The sequence below is a fragment of the Clupea harengus genome, chromosome 23, assembly GCF_900700415.2.
Source record: "Clupea harengus chromosome 23, Ch_v2.0.2, whole genome shotgun sequence".
Lineage (NCBI taxonomy): Eukaryota > Metazoa > Chordata > Actinopteri > Clupeiformes > Clupeidae > Clupea > Clupea harengus.
This window is the reverse complement of record NC_045174.1, coordinates 4,301,641-4,322,462: the sequence shown is the minus strand read 5'-3', so window position 1 is coordinate 4,322,462 and position 20,822 is coordinate 4,301,641. Positions and strand designations below refer to the sequence as shown.

Here is a 20,822-nt window from a genome sequence, read left to right as displayed (position 1 = left end):
TCAAACACACACATTTAGATGCATGCACTAGCACACAGGGTGAAGCAGGGTACGTAGAAAGACACAAGCATGCAGGGGTTAGTGCTCATTGAATAGACATTTGAGTGGGTGTGAGGGCAGGGGGGACCAAGAGTAGGGAAGCATGTACAAGTTAACTCTGATTTTGTGCACTCTATCCTACTTACTAGAGATATGATCCTATGAATTACACAAACAGAGGACATTACAGTGTGGTGTGGGGGGAGGGGTGAAGGAGGGACAAAGTGAGGGAATCTAATCACAATCCCATCCTCCTTCAAGACTCATTGCCACTGAAGATGAAGGTTTTTTTTTTTTTTGGATGGGATCGTCTTGAAGTCTAAATTAAGCATACACAAGACACTGGTGAACTGCCCTATTAACCTCCAACAAAGCAATGTAGCCTAAGGATGCGAGCAGTTATAATCAACAATTTCAGAATGACTTGTTTGGATAGGTCATTTTTAAACTCAACCTACAATTAACAGTCAGTAAATCATCTATGAACCAACAGAGAACCTGTCAACAGCCCTGACACTCAACTACATGTCCATTTACTTCACCAACTGACTACAACCCGAAAGGAAGAGAAACTGCCTCTACCCTCGTCCTAACCATATCCATTACTCTAATGCAACCCTAACTTGTATTCTTTCCTGTCCCGTGAACTGAGTATTTGGACAAAACAATTACCAAAATTATGCAAACCATGACTTGTGTATGCAAAATGTAGAAAACTCCATTTGGATGAGAACCGAAGAGCAACAGCCCAGTGAATGTGGCAGCAATGGTCAGTTTCTAAGGCCCCTCAGACACAACAAACCAACCATCAATTCAAAACTACAGTGAACATTTTCAGTGTAAGTAATTCTGAGGGGAAAGTAATGCTGAGCTTAATGTGCCTAGTTGTGATCAGTTGATGTCATATCATATGTAATCATATCATATGTAATTATCATGTGACCACTGTGCCTTAAACTATATGCAAGCACTGAGGTTGGTCAAGGGTGCCATCTGTTGGTGGGCTAAGTGGAAAGTCAAAAAGAGAAAGAGAAAGACAGAGAGACCTTCAGGCTGTCAAAGTCACGCTGGTATTTGTCCTTCAGCCCGGCCACATCGCCCTCCAGCTGTTTGCTCTCCAGTTCGTCCCTCATGCTGTCCATCTTGGACTCCAGCTCGTGGACACGGCCCCTCAGTAGCATCATGGAGTCACGCCCCAGTCTCTCCTCCGGCTCCTCCCCTTCCTCCATGGGACATACCTCCTCAGACACGGCCTCCCTGGTCTGCTCCTCTTGACTGCCTCGTCTGAGCCGTGCCTGGAGTCGCCGGACCTCCTGCTCATGGTGTTGCTCCAGCTGGCGGATTTTGCCCTGGAACTCATCCTGCAGTTTTCGCACTTGCTCCTCGTGCCTCTCCTCCAGGCCCTCAACCTCCTGCAGCAGGCACTCCAGCCTCCTCTGGCTCTCCTCTGTGCGCTCCAGCAGGGTCATCTCCCTCTGTGCCCTTCCCTGCTCCTCTTGCAGCAGCTCCTCCTGCTGCTGCCTGCGGAGCGCCTCCGTCTCCTGGTGGAACTCCTGCTGCAGCTGAACTATCTGTTCCTGCTGGGCCTGCAGCTCCTGGAACCGCTGACACACCTCCCCCCGCAGGGCCTGGTTCTCCTCCTCTAGGGAGACCATGGTCTGGGCATAAGTTCTGCGCTCCTCCTGCAGGGAGGTGTGGTACTGCTGGTGGATGGTAGCCATGGTGAGGGTATGCTCCCTCACAAGCGCTTCCATGCCAAGGCCTGCCTGGCGGCAGAACTCCAGCTCCCTCTGGTGTTCACCTCGCAGCTTGCAGGCTGTATAGGCCACTTGAGCCTGGAGCAGTGCCTCACGCATGCACACCACTCCCACAGATGCCTCGCTATACCCACAACCCCAGTATGCACGGATAGTCTCAGCCAGGTCATGGAGCCTGCCACCAAATTCTGTGCCACAGAGTGTCTCCACATCCTGGCAGAGATGACGGATGATGCCAGCTTGCTTTTGCAGCTCAGCAGCAAGCCTCTCCCTGTCCTTGTGTGACTCGACTGAATCTTCATCAGACAAGGTCATCTCCACAGCCAGGTGTCTGTCCAGCATCTCCTTTGCGACTTCCTGGGCCTCTTCCATCTCTATTTGCTCCATATATGGGGCGAGCTCGGTTGGAGTGTTGTCTGCTAGAGTGGAATTCTCATCGATGCCCAACTCTTGGCTCTGAATGGCAGACTGCAGACCTGAGGACCTGACGAGCTCCCGCACAGCCTTGGCTCGCTGCTGGAGCTCCTGGCTGGCTTGGGCAGCCAATTCCTGAGGCCCCTTCAGCCGATTCTGGTTGGAGCTCCTGAGACTCTGCAGTGAGTAGGCCAACTCAAATTTGACACAGGCCCTGTTTATTAGAGACTGTTTCAAATAGCAGCTCTCCAGGGACCCGATATCTAGACAGGGATTCTGGGAAATCCCTGGAGTCTGAGACTCTAATTTCTCCACCTCTGCCCAAAATGCCAACTCAGACGTCAGCTTCTGGGTCAACATCTTGGCATATGTTGTCATTGTAAAACTCTGATCACTTTGTTTAATCTTGTCCAATTCTACACTGATCTCATTAAGGCTATGCAGGAGGTCTGAGTTTATGTTTTGGAGAGAAAATGCCATCTTCTCCAAAACCACAGCCTCTAAAGCTAATGACTGGGAGAAGCACCTGACAAGGGACTCATCAGATAAGTCATGCATGCTCCTGACCTCTAAAACAGGATTGGGTTCTTCCCAAGCCATGGCTTCCGTCTTCATAAAGGTTGTGGCCTTGACTAGCTCAGCCTCAATCTCTGATAGATTGCGCAGTTGTAATTCTACAGATTCCTGCTCCTGCTGATGCCCAAGAATCACCCGGACTCTCTCTCTACAGGACTCGACACACACTAGCGCTCCCTCATAACCCCTGTTGGTAGCTGCTGAAGCACCTCGACAGTCTGAATCTGGACTGGAGGTTGACTTTCCATCAGGCTCTTCATGTTGGAGACTGGCCTGGAAGTCATCTGGAGAAGCCCAGGGGTTGAGCATGGCTCCCTCTGGCTGCTCCTTCCGCTCTGGATGGTCGTGCTGATCCTGCAGCTTCTGAGTGAGCTCCCGGAGCTTCTCCTCGGTGGAGAGCAGCTTCATCTCCAGAGCCTGGATAATGGAGATGAACTTCTCCGGATCGCTGCAGAACTGAAACGTCCTGTCTGTAGAAACGAAGCTGAGGTCCGACTGGTCCATCTCTGACTGGGTGACTGTGTCTGAGGTGTCCGACTGGGTGAAGTCAGAGGAGGTGTTGGCTTGTAGTGCATACTCTGAGCCTCCATCAGGGGGGAGATATCTCTGGCCCTGGATGCTGGAGAAACGGATCCTCTGCCGCTTAACCAGCGAGGCGTCGGTCTCTGAGCTGCACCTGGTCAGGGTCAGAGAGGAGGAAGATGCTGACAAGGATTCATCCTGCTCCCCCCTGTCCCTCATGTCAAGAATGTCTTCTTGGGAGTGGCGGCGCCGTTCCCTCCTCAGGTCGGCATACCCGAGCCGGAGAGCATCCAGGTGTCTCTCCAACTCGGCAATGCGATCCTCCGCCACCACCAGCTTAGCCTGCAACTCCTTCTCTGCTCGACAGGGCTCCACCTCGCTTCCGGCACCACATCCTCTCTGGCAAAGCTGCTCATCCTTCTCCTGTAGGCGCAGCTCGGTTTCCTCCAGGCTGCTTCCGAGGGCAGCCATCTTGATGAGCGCCTCGCTGAGCTCTCGCTCCTTCCGTTCCACCAGCCGCTGGTAGATCTCCTTGGTCTGCCGCACCTCCTCCTCCTTCTCCCTCAAGACGCAGCTGATGCGCTGGAACTCTTGTGACACCTTCTCATAGGAGCTCTCCAGGGTGCAGTAGTCCGTCTCCTCACCCTTCAGACGGGCTTGGAGTTTGCTGACCTCTCGGTCAGCCTCTGCGATTTGATTTAGGAGTTCCTGGCAGCGGCAGGTCAGCCGATTCCGCTCCTCCTCCAACATGCGCACACTCTCCCGCAGTGATTCAGCCACGTCTGTCTGCACAGACAGCTGCTCTTGCAGGCACTGCACCTCCTCCACAGCACCCCCCCCATAGCCCCGTCCTCCTCTCAGTAGGGCCTCCACCTGCTGCTGGGCCTCCTGCAGTCGCTCCTCTGCCTCGCTCCTCCTCTCCTCGCTCTCGGCCAGCCTGCGGCCCAGCGCCTGCCGCTCCCTCTCTTGGTTCTCCTCCAGTGAGCGTTTCTCCTTCTTCTCCCTCTGCTCCCTCAGGCTCTGCTCCTCTTCGGTGGCGATGAGGCGGCCGGTGACCTCCGTGAGGCGCTCCTGAAGGCGGAGCACCTCCCGCTGGTGGTCCCTCTGCAGGGCCTGCTGCTGCTCCAGCTGCCGGAGGGCCTGGTTCCTCTCCAGCAGGTTGGCCTCCACCTCCCGGAGCTGCTTCTCACTCTCGCCGAGCTGCGTTCTCAGCGCCGTCTCGCTGTGGCTGCACTCCTCCTCCCGCTCCCGGCAGCGCGTCTGCTCCAGCTTCAGCTCGCTGCGCATGCGCGCCACCGCCTGCTCGCTGGCCACGATCTCAGCCATGGCTGCCGACAGCTTAGTCTGCAGGGCTTCGATCTCCCCCTCGTGATGCCCGAGCACATCCTGGGCTTCGCTGTAGCTCCGCCTCAAGCACTGCGCCTGCTGACTGGCCATTTCCTGTTTACGTCGCTGTGACTCCAGCTCACTATGAAGGTCCTGATTGGCTTTGTGTAGGCGTTGCCATGGCATCTGGTGAGGTCCAGAGGAAGGAGGGGAGGAGCTGGTGAGCTGGGTGGGTGTGGCATTCTTTAAAAGATTGGTGAAAAATTTCAGTTAGAGACATTGTGATTCCTGTCTTTCCCCAAAGATACAGAGCGCCATATCTCTGGGGTAGATGGGGTTTAACCTGGGATTTTAATACTTACTCACGCATGACTCAGTAAAGCTTTCCACTGTGCTTTTTCAAAGTGACATTGGAAAAGATTTCAGGTGGGTAAAATGGGAACACAAATGATACATACTACTATGGAAAAAAAACAGAAAAGGTATGATAAAACAAGTGAAAATGATTCAAAACAAGTCTGTGAGACTAAGGAATTGGTGTTTGGTGACACTAAGAACTCATCATGAGGGTTGATAAGGAGGAGAAAGATGAAGGCACCCGTGTGCCAAGCAAAGAAAAATGTTCAGTAAGGTTAAAACAATAAAAAGACAAATACAACAAAAACGAGTAAAACATTATCTTAAAAAGACGTACAAAAATCATGCAAAGTGTTGAAACAAGCTCAATGAGATGAGTGAAGGAAATGAAAGAAGGAAAAAGCACAGCCCAAAGCTTGCCTGCTGCATGAAGCACTTCTTACCTTTAATACACTAGTCATTTAGTCCAGACCAAATCATTGCCCAGAGAGTATGAGGCTCCGTAAACCCGTTAGTAAATAAAGTCATGCTGGAAACAGCACTCCCATGCAAAAATCCTCATAAATGTTAGTAACAATTCAGAGAGAATGCATTGCACAGTTCAGTCTTAAAGTCATTTCAATAATTAATGGTGGCTCTTTCAGAACTGATACAAAATTATGCACGAATTTAAATAATTGTTAACTTATGTAACTTAACATAAAATATCACAAACCCTCACATTAACTATGTGCAATTACTTAACAGTGACTAAAACTCGGAACCGTAGCATATGTGCTAGTCCTACTGACATTAATGCAAACCGTAGCATCTGTGCTAGTCCTACTGACATTTAATGCACACATTAGTCTTTCATAATGACACTGAACCACCACTGAATCCCACCTGTAGCACATAGCCTTCTCGTGCACTATGCTCTCTCCCGCGGGCGTCTTGAAGCTGCTCCCTGAGGAGGCTGTTCTGCTCCTGAAGTCTGGCCAGCTCCTTCTGAGTGTGTCCAAGCTGAAACACGTCACACCACACACACACACACACACACACGACGGCGCAGTTATACACTACACATGTCTGCTCATCATTTTATACACACACTAAAATGAATGCCATTTTCTTTTCCATGAACCAATGCTTTAAAGTTTCACTGCTTTTTATCACAATGATGAAGACATTTGCCATTTCGAATGTTCATGTCTGATTCCATGTGTTGTCTGGTCTGACCTAGGGTCGCTACACGTGGAATAATAATCAGGTTTTAAAATAATTTGTGTGCTTGATTGAGAATATAAACAAATTGAGGTTAAATCTTTACCGGTTGATGACAGGGACGTACAAACACCAGGCACGTACAAACAGTACTGGCAAATGGAGCCAAGCACAGTTGCAGAATGCTGACTGATATGACAAGGCATCTTCAAGTTCCACAGCAGGGGCGTAACTATAGGGGGTGCAGCAGGTGCGGCTGCACCTGGGCCCTGTGAGGTGTCAGGCTTAGCAGGCCGACCCTCAGTCCCAGTCCAGCGTCAAATTTTCTCGGATATGCTTATGTTCAAATACACGCTATTTTAAAATTGAAGGTTGTGTCAAATGCTATATATACACCTGAAAGGGCAAACTTATCTCAGTCATGGTTGTTATTATTTTTTGGGGAAAAGTAGCAATTTATAAAAAAATCATATGCTTATCCTACATACACTATAGAAACTATCAAAACACTATTCAATTAAATGAATAAGTTCTTATTTTCTTTGGTATTTTTGTGATTAGCAATGATGATTGCTGGGTAATATGTATGTGGTTGTCCAATGTCAAGTCTCTATTTGATCATGTGACAATACAATATCCTATAGTTAAACCAATTCTGATAACCTAGGTCTGAAGGTCTGATAACCTAGCTCATTGAGCACTGCACAGCACAACTTTACTCGTAACAATGCCTTTTAAGCACAAGAGTGGAAGTAGAAAAGGGCAAGAGAAAAAAGAACAGGAGGAGAAGGCGGCAAAGCCGTAAACTAGTCGCCAGCCCACGGAGTCAGCAGTGCAGCAGTTCAGCTGGGATCTGAATCGCTGTTTCTGCCCTCAGTGGTGTGTCAGCAACCATGCAACAGTAAACAATTTTTACGGTAAGAAATGTTCCTGCTGAGAGTCAAACAAGACTTAGTTCATTGTGTACACACCCATCACTTCTGAAATATGTAAGGTTGATTAATTAAACACTATTTATATCGATAACAAACACCTTTGATTAGCATTTTTTTTAGACGCGGTTGTGGAAGTAGGGAGCGCTACGTTTTTTTTTTTTTTGCGTTCACTAGGGGGGGCCCGTCATAATATCTTGCACCTGGGCCCGTCGTTACTACGTTACGCCACTGTTCCACAGTGTATTGTTGTGGCCACTATGAGACCAGACATGGTGTTGTAATCCGAGTGTGAACGCACTGTTTATTTTATTGAGTTAACGTTTCCCTTTGAAGAAGGGATTGAAGGAGCCTTTGAAAGGAAGAAGCTAAAGTATGTAGAACTGGTAGCAAATGTGAGGGAACAGGGTTGGCAAGCACACACAAGACCAGTGGAGATGGGTGTTAGGTGGTTGTGGTTGATTTTAGCTACAAAGCCTCTCTTGGGGTTTGGTTTTCGAGGACAGACAGTCAAAGGAGCTTTAAAGGAATGTCCGAGGCTGCTGAAAAATCAAGCCAGTGGTTGTGGCTGAGACACTCAAATTAACTTGAACTGAAACTCCGATACAAGAACTCTTGTCAAGGTCCATCTTGAGGCGTATCTGTTGCTGTCTCTGGTAGTAGCACGTGTTCTAACCCACATGTGCTTGCATGTGACAGTGAGAGAACTGCTTGCTGTGGGAAGTACCCAACCAATAGCATTTGCTATCAAGTGATTTCAAAAATATGTTTTGAGTCCTCTGGTTTCCTCACCAGTCTAGATACATTTGCTCAACAGCATACTTTAATGTATTCCCCTTAGAGTTTTCAACCTCTTTCAAAGAATTCACACACTGACTTAAATCAGTCTAGATACATTTGCTCAACAGAATACTTTAATGTATTCCCCTTAGAGTTTTCAACCTCTTTCAAAGAAGTCCAAAGAATGAAAAAAACTGTTCACATTAAATAATGCATACTTCAGAAGGAACAGTCCTATGTGGGCACTCACCTCCTTGTCCAGCAGGGTGACCCGCTCGTGTGGGGGCAGCCTCTCTCCACTGGAGGGCGGTGTGGTCCCTTGGTAGGAGGGGCTGGTGATTGGCACCTGCTTCTCCTCCCGGAGGGGCGTGGTCTCCACCTGGTGCCAGCGCTGCTCAATCTCCACCTGGACGGTTGGGGTTTTGGGCGGGTCTCTCTGGGGCCTGGCGTGGTCCACCTCCATCTGGCCCGACTCCCGCTCTGCCTCCTGGGCCCTGAGCGGAGCTGCTGCTGCTGGGGTCTGAGGGACCCTGGGTCTCCCCTCCTTCTGCCTGACCCTCTCCTGTGCCTCAAGAGCTGACTTACTGTTGGGCGGAGCGGAGAGCGAGGAGGAGGTCTGAGGAGAGGACGTGGGCGAGGAACCCGGTGTTGAAGACGAGGAAGAGGACGAGGAGGTTGATGACGACGTTGAGGAAGAGGAGCTGATGGCAGGCTCCGCCTCTCCCCCTTCTGACGGCCTATCAGTCACCTCCCTCTCTTGAGGTTGCTGAAACTCCGACCAATCGTAAGTCTTGGAGCGGCCGTCCCGCCGCCTGTCGCGCACGCGGCTCCTGCGCTGTTCGGGCACCGCGGGGCCGCTGGTGAGATCACACGCTGGTTGACCTCTGACCTCAGGGCTCTGTGAGCTAACAGCAGGGGTCGGGGTTGGCTGGGAGGTCAGATCAGGGGCCACCCGAACCTTGGCTCTTTCCTCTGGCAGGGAACTACTGCGTAAGAACCAAGGAATAGGAGACAGATATGAGGTTACGAGAAGGATACAAGGAAGAGAGAGAACAAGATAATGCAATGGCCTTTTCTGTACAACCTTAACGGCTCTCTACTGCACAAGCCAAGTGATGAAACCTCATACAACCACTTCATACTGTGGGTAGATACAACAAAGACAATGGAAGGAAGCCTGTTCAGCCATCCTGGAAGACACTGACACAGAGGGCTTGGTGAAGACAGGGGGAGGTGAGACATGCGTGTGAGATGGGCACAGCACAGAATAGGGCCCTCCAGCAGCAGTGGGACATGCACGCACGCACACACACACACACACGCACGCACGCACGCACGCACGCACGCACGCACGCACGCACGCACGCACGCACGCACAGGCACACACACACACACACACACACACACACAAACACACACAGGCACACACAGAGGCACACGCACAGGCACACACAGAGGCACACACACAGGCACACACACAGGCACACACAGGCACACACAGGCACACACACAGGCACACACGCAGGCACACACGCAGGCACACTGACATGAGTGAGCGGTCCCATTCCTCTACCAGCCGACACTCTTCCCCGAGGCCACACACCTGTGTCACATAGCGGAGGCATGAACACGAAACTCCCGTTAATCTGGACCCGGTCGTGTGTCTGCAAGTATGTGTCACAGATGGGCTGGGTGAGTGTTATGATGAATGCATGTGTGTGTGTGTGTGTGTGTGTGTGTGTGTGTGTGTGTGTGTGTTGTGTGTGTGTATGTATGCATGTATGTATGCATGCATGCATGTGTGTGTGTGTCGGGGTGTGTTGTAACTGCATGTTTGAGGAGAATGTGCTTGTCAGGGGAATGTGTTCACAGCTATCTCCACACTGTGTGATGTGTGAAGCAGTGTGTGTGTGTGTGTGTGTGTGTGTATATGTATAGCAATAAGGGTTCTGGTGGGGTCTGATGACATCTCCTGTTTCCATCCCTTCACAAGATGGTGGAGGACAGACTCCAGAATAAGAGAAGAAGGAGGGAGAGAGAGAGAGAGAGAGAGAGAGGCGCCTACACCAAATGACCAAAAATATCCCACATTCCATCGAGACTGCCTCCAAGCTCTCAGACAGCGGATCAGACAAGCACCCCCCCGACTCCTGGCACCACACACACACACACACACACCCATGAGGTAACCCTCTAAAATAACAAGGATTTCACAGTCGGGGTACCAGACACCAGCTCAGCTACCACAAACACTCGTCCCTCTCAGCCATTCCTCTCATCCTCCTCAGACCCTCCGCAGCCTCTCCACTCGTCTATCCCCCCGCTTCTCTCCCTCTCTCTCGTTTATCCCCCCGCGTTCCTTTGCTTCTCTCCCTCTCTCCACTCATCTATCCCCCTGCGCTCCTTCGCTTCTCTCCCTCTCTCTCGCTCTGGCATGCTGAGGTGGAGGTGCTGATGACTGGCAGTGGAGATTGATGCCCGTGCCGGTGTCCTTCAAAGCCTTGACAGCTGGTAGAGGAGCCATCCGTCACAGATAGACAAACACACGCATGCATGCAGCTGACAGGCATTACATACTCCCCGCACGACTCAGACAAGGGTCACCAAACCATCACAAGCGCGCGCGCGCACACACACACACACACACACACACACACACACACACACACACACACACACAGCGAAGGAAAAAGTGTGAGTTCCAACCTGGGCTTCAGAACAGAGAGCTTCAAACAGACGTTTTTCCTAACAACGGAGTGAATACAGCAGGAAAAGGAGGAGAGGAAAGGAAGGAAGAGATTAATGACAGTGAGCGATAAAAGAGAAAATGGCTCATTAGAAGAGACAACGTGTGTGTGTGTGGTGTGGTCTTACCGAGTGACGTCAGGGCCAACAGTGGGGCGCACGTTCTTCATGATAGCTTGGATCCAGTTCCGCCGTATCCCAGAAGTCATAGCTGACAGTGTAACCACACCCTCTTTACTCTGCAGGGGGAGGGGGGGGGGAGATTGATGACCATGAACCAGACTTCATTATGGACTTTTACACATTTAATCAATTAGCAATGTTTTCCATCCTCACTTATCACCTCGGGCAATAAACTCTGTGAGGCTCACTCACTAACTCAGACTTCCTGGAACTTCACAGTAAGACCCTGATATGAGCTGGCTCAGCACTGCATGGTGGTCTGGCCTCACTAAGTGTGTACTAGTGGAATGAGACGGTGTTGCACTGCTGTATGCTGTGCTGCTCTGGGCCTGGGAGGCTGAACACTAAAACTCTCCTCTGCGTCTCTGAGACGGTGTGTGTGCCTCGGCCCCGGCCTCACTAAGGGTATGTAAACATGTCATGGAGGCCATCGCAGGAGAGCAGGGGCTGGGTTAGTGACAGCTTAGTGTTTGGCAGAGCAGATTTAGATGCGCTGATGTCACCGACACCTAGGAGATGACAGGTCAGGTGACACATGAGCTCAGACAAAGGATTGTCAGTGTGTGTGTGTGTGTGTGTGTGTGTGTGTGTGTGTTTGTTTGTATTCAAGTAAGTGGCTAAAGGGGTTAGGAGTGTGGAGTGTAAATGGCAAAACCTGATATCCATCTGCCGTTACGCCACATGCTTTTAATACCTTAACATTCTATGTGTATGGAGGGGGCCTGCAACCTGAACATTGCCTAACAATATTCTAGGAAAAAATAACTACCTGTATTAGCTAGCCTATGTGTGGTTTGTGTATCTGGGCAGGGTGTTGTGCAAGTACTGTGAGACCTGAGGACGTGGAAGACGTGGGCATGTGACATTGTGAGGTCACTAGGCACTCAGTGTAAATGGGACATTTAGAAAGTGTGTGTCGGGGTGGGGGGTGGGGGGGTGGGCGGTGCAGCAGACCCACATGAATCTGAAAACCGTAGTTCCTCTGTACCGGGTACTCAGTGACGTCATGACAACAGGACAGGTCAAGCTCTCCGTCCAGATCTGCCGCCTGGGAGCAGTAAACACAACCATCAGAAACACACACACACACACACACACACACACACACCACACACACACACACACACACACACACAAACCCATCAGAAACACACACACACACAAGGTGTAGGTGTCTAACCCTCTTACCTCTTCTGCGATGGAGTCTCTGTAGTACCTCAGGTTCTGATCGGTCAGAACGAACCAGTGTTTCTTCCACTAGGAGAAGAGGATCGTGGGGGAGGACGAGAACAGAAGAAAATAGAAAGGGGTTAGAAAGGGTTAAACCATCTGTCAATAGGAAGGGGTTAAACCATCTGTCAATAGGAAGGGGTTAAACCATATGTCAATGGAAAGGGGTTAAACCATTTGTCAATAGAAAGGGGTTAAACCATTTGTCAACTGAGGGTTGGAGGCCGGTCATCTTAACTCTGATTACATGGATCTAATTAGGAAACAGTTAACTCACCAGTCCATCCTCGTACAGCTTGGTCATCCATCCTTTTTTAAAGTTCAACAGATCCGGCTGAAATCAGAGAACACCATTTCATGAGACCATTTATTTAGACTGGCTATTTTTCACACATCACAGGGAAATAAAGTTAAAAGAAGAAATAGGTCAAACTTAACAGTCCGATGTCTGTGACAGTGCTACACAGCCCGACACAGAGTCTGCTGAGAGACTCAGGCAAACAGCTAACACCACAGAGACAAGACAGCTACCAACATCACACAGCTAACACCACAGAGACAGCTACCAACATCACACAGCTAACACCACAGAGACAAGACAGCTACCAACATCACACAGCTAACACCACAGAGACAAGACAACTACCAACATCACACAGTGGAAAGCTAATAGCCAAATAACCCATCGCTAACAGCTCTTATCTAAAGGGCAACACCAAGCTTAAAGCTGCTGGACATCACAACTGATGGGTCAACAGCATCCAGCTGAAAGCTAACTGCTCACAGGGCACACCAAGAAAAAGTCTACATTTACAGTCATATATTCAGACAGACAAACAGAACTATTACCCAGTGAAGCTTAGATTCCCACCTATCTCATTTCACAATGACCAGCCAACAGTGATCTACCAGCCTGAGAAGAGTATTGCATTGAGCAGTTTGATACAGATAACACCAATATTTCTTTAGAGAGCCATTTGAAAACACAATTCAACTAGGGGCTTAAAAAAAGCCTTGAACTGTTCAACAGGATAAACAACTAATTCTTCCTGTTATGGATGTTGAGTGACTAGAGGGACTGCCCTCAGGCAGAAGAAGAGGAGTGTGTGCTCTAAGTGTGCTAGGAGACCGGCCCGAAATAGAAGCACATGCAAAACAAAAACAGGTACACTAGCTAAGACACAAGGAAATGAATGCATTCCAATAAATCAACACCCTAATTACAAAATACACCACATACATCACATAAACTGGACAACCAGTCATGCTGTGAATAGTTCATGTGAGAGCTGTGTGGGAGTGTGCAGAGTGTGTGTGTGTGTGTGTGTGTGTGTGTGTGTGTGTGTGTGTGTGTGTGTGTGTGTGTGTGTGTGTGTGTGTGTGTGTGCGTGCGTGTGCGTGTGCGTGCGCGCACGCGAGACAGCAAGAGTCGATCCCACTGTACCTTATTCCTGTTCAACTTCATAGGGGAGCTCTGATGCACACACACACACCCTAGCATTGCCTCTAGGTCTGTGAGTGAGAGAGTCTTCCAGCTGAGCACAGTGGCTGAAGCAGCCCCCTTCGCTATTTATACCAGCAGGACAGGGAATGAGTGTGAGTGTCAGAGAGAGTGTGTGTGTGTGTGTGTGTGTGTGTGTGTGTGTGTGTGTGTGTGTGCAGGCAGGGAGCTGTTTGGCAGCTGCAACTTTTGCACCCACACTGGCAATCTCCACCACACACACACACACTTACACACATACGTTCCTGAAACAAAACATACAATAGTACTTCCCACTCAGCTGTGGGAGATGAGGACTCGGGTCCCTCAGGCTTTGGCTTGTTTCTGAGTCACAGTGTGGGATGATGCTGGGAGAGGGGTGGAGTATTGGGGGCAGGCATCTCACCGTCATGGAAGACTCGGTGACTCTGCGGTCCAGACTCTTCGCCCGTCGGAGATTGGCGATGGAGGAGCTGGACACATCGGGCATGGGGCGTTCTCTACCCGCATCCAGTGACATGTCCTACACACACACACCAAAGCAGTTTTTGCAATGAATGACTCCTCACACATTCTCATATGTAGACTTGGCACGCCTGAAAATCTTTAAGCCCTGTAAACTACCTTTGCATAATATAAACACTAATTTGACTGTACTTCAGTTACACACATCCGGTATAAGGATGATGTTAAACCACTCAGTGTCATTCAGTAAATCCAAGTCCTCAAGTGTTTTACTGGTACTGTTTGGAGGTTGGAGTTGTACCTGCTTCTGAGTGAGATGGCGTCGGTCACTGCGCCCCTGTCTCTGACTGGTGGGTGTGGGGCCGGCGGGGGGGTGGATGGGGTCAGAGGAGGAGGAGCTGGCCGTCTCCATGTGCTCCACAGCCTGCAGCTCCTGGGGCTCAAAGCGCTCAATCACCTGCGAACGCCTGTGAGAGCATGTCAACAGGCAGGTCAATAAACAAACCAACCAACAAACAAATCAACAAACAAACAAACAAACATCTGAATGCTTCAGTACTCTCATCCACTAAACAGTTGGCTGAACTGCCCTGTGCCAAACCCAGACCCAAACTCCACTATGCTGATCTTGATCCATGATGACCTCAGCTCACCCATCTACCACCACCACCACCACCACACCACCACCTTCTGAGCAGCATTCAGCACACATCCAGCCAGACACTTCAACACCACCGACACATCCCTGCCCTGCACAGCTCCTCTCCTCTCTCCTCTCTGTCTCTCCCCTCATACACAGACACTGTGGAGTGAGCTCATCTCATGAGCTCCAGTGACGCGACGCTGTAAGCTTGTGTTGACAGGGTCTCACTTCACTGCCTCCTGAGACGCCTCCATGCTTACAGAGAGGAGCAGCAGACGGGACCCGGTGCTGATGTGTGGTACGCGGAGAGGATTAGGTGTGCGTGTGTGTGTCTGTTTGTTTATGTGTGTGTTTGTTTGTTTGTTTGTTTATTTATGTGTGTGTGTGTTTGTTTATTTGTGTGTGCGCTGTGGATTACTTAGAATGGTTGAGGAGGTAATGAGCACAGATGAAGGTTTAAGGACCAGACACCCAGGAGCAGCAGCAATGGCAGCAGGAGCAAGAGCCAGGGAGACCAGGGCAGAATGTGTGTGGTGTGTGTGTGTGTGTGTGTGTGTGTGTGTGTGTCTTTTTTTAGGTGTGAAAATGTTCCCCAGCGAGTAGAAGGCAGTATGAGAGCAAGCGCAGGAGTCAGTGGGCGTGGCAGGAGCGGGAGGTAGGCGGAGTTTCAGAGGAGGGGCCTGGAAGAGAGAAAACAAAAACAGATAGCGAGATGGCAGAAGCCAAGAGGACAGGAGAGGGACAGGAGAGGGACAGGAGGAAAGGACACATTTCCATCACTTGTTACTCTAGTATGCGCTGACAAATCAAAATCATCTGGAATCAAAATGCGTGGTTCACAATGACAACGAAATCAACATCATGATTGTGAGATCAGTAAACTAGCCACGACACTAGGATGACGTAAGGGCGTGACACTTTTGTCTTGCGTATTTATAGTTGCCGTGTCCACAGGGGTTGCATGGTTCATCTTCAGCAGGACTTTCACTCTCTGTGGCTGGGTGTTATTCCAGATCCCACTCGTGCAGTAAATGACACAACCTAGGTTTCCTTTTGGTGTTCATACTCAGTTCCAGACACTTTTCAATATTTGACAACAGGTATAAATGTACCTATATTTGGCTCTGTTTTCATTTCTTTTCAAATGATGACAAACTAAGTTTTAAATAATGCTCATGCAATACAGTGCCAAAGACCATACTTAATCAAGCATCAAATTATTTGTATTAAGGGGTCTCTTGATTTAGTATTGGTCTCTTGGTGAAGTACTGGTTGTTTCTACAGTTGTTCACAAACCCAAGTTTCGTTGAGTTGTACAGTGCAGCCCAAAACTAGCCACACTGTACCCTTCCAGAGTGGATGCCATGCAACTGTGGGATCAGTTGGTCTATCCAGCCCCTGTGGACCATGTGGAAACGGCTACTACAAATTGGCTTTAAAGGCTACTGTACTGTTTCTCTGCATGCAGCCACTAGATGGTGTGGATGAGAAATATTATCCAGTTTTGTCCAGTTTGCCCACCATAAAATAAGAGGTGAATATATTTTGTCAGTCTGGCTAGGCAGGAGAAAACATTTGTGGGTGATAACTTGTGGGTGTTTTAGTATTGATATACATGATAGTGTGGATATTTTGTGTGTGTGTGTGTGTGTGTGTGTGAGGGAGGAGGTAGGGGAGGTTTGGTGTGTGTGTAGCTTGGCCTCACCTGCGATCGTTTCCGAACAGCCTTGCCACCTCCTCTCGGCCGGGGCTGCGTGTTCTGGTGCGCAGCTCCTGCCTCTTCTCCGAGCGGAACGCCTCGCGGTGGTTTAGCCGGCGGGCCCGCGGCACATCCGCTAGCACCACATAGTTGCGCCCACACCGCCCTGCCCTGCTGCTGCTGCCGCCGCTGCTCGGCTCCTCCCAGCTAGGCTCGGAGTCCAGCGAGCTCTGGGAGGAGGAGAGGAAGGGAGAGGGGGAGGGCAGGGGAGGAGGGGAGGTGGGGGAGGTGGCGGCATGGAGGTCGGGAGAGGTGTGGTACCTGGAAGAGAAGGGCAGGGACTGCAGTGGAGGAGCCGTGGCTGGCTCAGGGGACAGCTCCGCCTTGGGCTTCTCCAGGGAGAAGTAGCCGCTCTCTACTCGCACCTTACGCCCTCCAGACCCCAGCGAGGCAGCGTCTGAGAGGAGAGGAGAGGAGGAGAGGAGAGGAGAGGAGGAGAGGAGGGGAGGGAGAGGAGAGGAGGGAGCAGAAAAAGTCCTCGTCCATTTATAGATTTATTACAGAGTGGATCTCTACATTTCAGAGTGAAACGCCAACCAAAAGCTCAAATGAAATTCAACTGAGCAAATCACAGTTTTCTGTATGTATAATGCTATGCTCCATGCCCAATACCGCTAATCAAACCATCTTGGGGTGTTACTACATCATCTAACTAACCGTGTCACAGCTCTACCATAGGCAAGGGCATCCTCACGTAGAGGTTTCTGTGTAAAGGTCACTCAAATAAGAAACTGTCAATTTGACAAACACTGTTCCTAAACAAGGACAAAGCGGCCCCACTGATCAGTTTTCTGAGTGTGTGTGTGTGAGTGTGTGTGTGTGTGTGTGCCCACCCTCTGATAGACAGCTGGCACTGCGGCTGGTGGGGATGGAAGGTGGCGTCTGTCGGCTCCATCTCTCCTCCTGCCACAGAGAGGCTCTGCTAGGCGGCACACGCTCAGCCTGCGCTATGCTGCTGGGCAGACAGGGTACACTGCCTATGCCACCCACACTACTGCTGCTGGTCACCGCCACCTTGGCTGGGCCTGGCTCCTACACACACACACACACACACACAGAGGGAGGGGGAGGTAGGGAGAGAGAGAGAGAGAGAGAGAGAGAGAGAGAGAGAAGACGTGGAAGAGGGCGATGGATATGGGTAGACAGAGAGAAAGAGAGGGAGAGAGAGAGAGAGAAAGAGAGGGAGAGAGAGACAGATTGGTTGGAAGAGGACAAAAAAAGATCTTAAGACGCTGGCAGACAGAGTGAACTCTTTGATCTTATACAAGCTTCCACTTCACCCCTCCACGTGCACGTACTCTCTCACACACACCACACATCACACACACACACCACACACACCACACACACACACACACACACACACACACACACACACACACACACACGGGTGTTTGCTTTTGATCAAGCAAGGCGATAACACTGTAGCCGACTCCTTGCTGTAACATTATACTCAAACCTGGAGTTCAAAACCCAGTCAGCCAGAGAAGGCAGCCATTTCATAAATACCAGGACAAGCAATTTCTTCATTTGCCCACTTTACCCAACATTAAAACCAACACACACATGTCAATCATTAGCCCAGCAGGGCTTGTGGTTTTGATACGGTCCTGTTCCAGGGTCAGTCACCCTTCACAAACACACCAGTGCCCTTATCAGGGGAACCGGCATCCTGCCTGAACTCAGCAGGGTACACACAGTGTTTTTGCAGTTTCAGTAGTCCTGATGTCCACCCTATCACACACACACACACACACACACACACACACAATGTGGGGAGGGGCAGAAAATACACAAAAATATAGGAACACAAACACACACACACGCACACACGACAATCTGAGAGATAAAAGTTATCTTCCTGTCGCCACCCACAGACAGAAAAACCAATGATTAATCCTGAATTTGATCGTAGTCTAACACCCTAATAAATGTCACACACAAACACACAATAAAAAGGCATCTCTCTGCAGCCTATACGGACGAGCAGACAAGCATGGATCAGATCACAGCGCTGGGTTCAGCACAAGCACCCTGGGAGAGAGATGATTGAGCCATCAGCACAGCAATAAAGAAGCAGATAGAAGCCCAGATTCCAAGATCATTTCCACATGCCTACACATTATTAATTTATTAATTCTGTATCTCTCTCTCACACACACACACACACTCAGAGACCACGGATTGGAATGAACCCCCTCCACCCGGCTATGGCTGAGAGCGAGTGGTTCTTGTACTCAGACTTACTGGGTACCCGTTCATGTTCCCCAGGGTGGACCTGCGGTTCAGGAGGTCTGGAGCCTGCCGACACACACACACTGCTTAAAAACACAGCAGATACACACACACACACGTAGACACACATGCGCACACACACACACACACACACACACACACACACACACACACACACACACACACACACTGTTCCGTTTCCCAGCTGTCAAAAATCTCACAGCGGCCTTACCAAAGGAACTACCCACAAGACAAACAGGTGTTTCGGTGAGCTATGGTAATCCGCTGTATAAACACACACATACCCTTAAGCACATGACAAACCCGAAACCAGATATGAATGCATTCTCTGTACGGTCTGTCTGTCTGACTGTCTGTCTTTCACCCTCAATAAACAAGGAAGAGAGGCTCAGACTCTCAGAGCCAAAAAGGAGCAGAGAGAGACAGAGAGAGAGAGAAAGAAAGCAGAGAGAAGCAGAGAGATACAGAGGGAGAGACATAAAGACTGAGTGTGAGAGAGAGAAGGCTAGTGAGAGATTAAAGAAACAGAGAGATACAGAGAGAGGAGAGAAGAGGGAGTGCAGGGTGGGTGGTCTTCAGCGGAGCACAGCTCCTCAGATCTATTCTGGCCCTGACTGTACATGTCTGAGGTGTGGGACATTTAAAGTGGAGTCATACTCCTCACCCAACATATGCACACACACACACACACACACACACACACACACACACACACACACAGCATGACGCACAGACATGGAAAACAAACGCCCCACGCCTGTCTTTCACTGAGAGAGAGAGACAGACAGACAGAAAGAATGAGAGAGACAGAATGAGAGAGACAGCGAGAAAGAGAGAGAGAGAGAGACTTTCATACCTGGGGAGTAGCTGGCTCCACTTTTCGCTTCTTCTTCTGGTTCTGTTTATTGGTGCGAGGATACACGATGAGGGCCTCTTGCCACCTGCACACACACACACACACACACACACACACACAGACTTAATTTCCTTCATCTGGACAGACAGCACAAGTGCCAGCAAGTGCAAGTGTGCTGCTCTCCCCACCTGGCTCTACCAGTCTGCCCCCCCCCCCCCCCCCCCCCCCGTCTCTGGGTCCTTGGCATGGAGCTCCACTTCATGAGACGCCCAACAGCACAGCAGTGCGCCTCATAAGCCCTACTGTAGGTGTAAGGTGGTCTGTGCAGTCTGTGTCAGCACGGTCTCTCTCCCTGGTCTATGCTGGGGTGTGTGTGTGTGTGTGTGTGTGTGTGTGTGTGTGAGTGCATGTATGGTCCTGGGGATTTATTCACTGTCCAGCATTATAAGATTAGAAACACCAGACCTGCCTCTCTTTGGCACATGTGCCCCGGAGACAAGGCGAGGTGTGTGTGTGTGTGCGTGTGTGTGTGTGTACGTGTGTGTGTGTAGGTGTACGTGTGTGTGTGTGTGTGTGTGTGTGTGTGTACATGTGTGTGTACGTGTGTGTGTGTGTGTGTGTATGTGTGTGTGTGTGTGTATGTGTGTGTGTGTGTGTGAGTACGTGTGTGTATGTATGTGTGTGTGTGTGTGTGTGTGAGTATGTGTGTGTGAGTGTGTGTGAGTATGTGTGTGTGAGTGTGTGTGTGTGTGTGTGTGTGTGTACGTGTGTGTGTGTGTGTGTACGTGTGTGTACGTGTGTGTGTGAGTATGTGTGTGTGTGTGTGTGTGAGTATGTGTGTGAGTATGTGTGTGTGTATGTGTGTGTGTGTGTGAGTGTGTGTGTGAGTATGTGTTTGTGTGTGTAAGCGCTTATGCACGCGATTGTCTGTGTGTGTGTGTCTGCTGGATCACTGTGGGAGCTGGCGAAGGGTAGCAGGCTGCCAATATCAATACAACATGGGTGTGTGTGTGTGTGTGTGTGTGTGTGTGTGTGTGTGTGTGTGTGTGTGTGTGTGTGTGTGTGTGTGTGTGTGTGTGTGTGTGTGTCGTGCGTGCGTGCTTGCGTGCGTGCGGGGACAGAGTGCACAAGCAGGATGAGGACAGGGAAGGTTCATTTGATAATGATGCAGTACATCTGGAGACCACAGGGGGGCAGAGCAAAGCGAATCAAACGCACAGCACATGAAGGCACTTGAGATAAGTGTGGATTAGAGAGCATTTGGAGCAGGCAGTTTGGATGCTTCACAACAGATTCAGA

At 50.0% G+C, this 20,822-nt stretch overlaps 1 protein-coding gene across 10 annotated transcripts in view; it reads right to left on the bottom strand.

The window, feature by feature from the left end:
• si:ch73-103b11.2 (protein outspread) overlaps positions 1-20,822 on the bottom strand; it is a 47,928-nt gene that overhangs the window by 5,285 nt on the left and 21,821 nt on the right. For 5 of the 10 annotated variants that reach the window (XR_006151571.1, XM_031561250.2, XM_031561251.2 and 2 more), the window contains exons 5-18: positions 19,524-19,608; positions 18,659-18,712; positions 17,245-17,443; positions 16,358-16,808; positions 14,311-14,476; positions 13,951-14,067; positions 12,342-12,398; positions 12,023-12,091; positions 11,793-11,882; positions 10,781-10,890; positions 10,613-10,651; positions 8,157-8,892; positions 5,877-5,993; positions 1,086-4,877 (exon numbers count right to left, since the gene is read on the bottom strand). Coding sequence is in view for 9 of the 10 variants with exons in the window: in XM_031561250.2 (XP_031417110.1) it covers positions 1,086-4,877; positions 5,877-5,993; positions 8,157-8,892; positions 10,613-10,651; positions 10,781-10,890; positions 11,793-11,882; positions 12,023-12,091; positions 12,342-12,398; positions 13,951-14,067; positions 14,311-14,476; positions 16,358-16,808; positions 17,245-17,443; positions 18,659-18,712; positions 19,524-19,608 (6,082 nt within the window). In the remaining variant the exon portion in view is untranslated. The remainder of the gene's footprint in view (positions 1-1,085; positions 4,878-5,876; positions 5,994-8,156; positions 8,893-10,612; positions 10,652-10,780; positions 10,891-11,792; positions 11,883-12,022; positions 12,092-12,341; positions 12,399-13,950; positions 14,068-14,310; positions 14,477-16,357; positions 16,809-17,244; positions 17,444-18,658; positions 18,713-19,523; positions 19,609-20,822) is intronic. The other 5 variants (XM_031561254.2, XM_042703265.1, XM_031561256.2 and 2 more) reach the window with 4 other exon arrangements.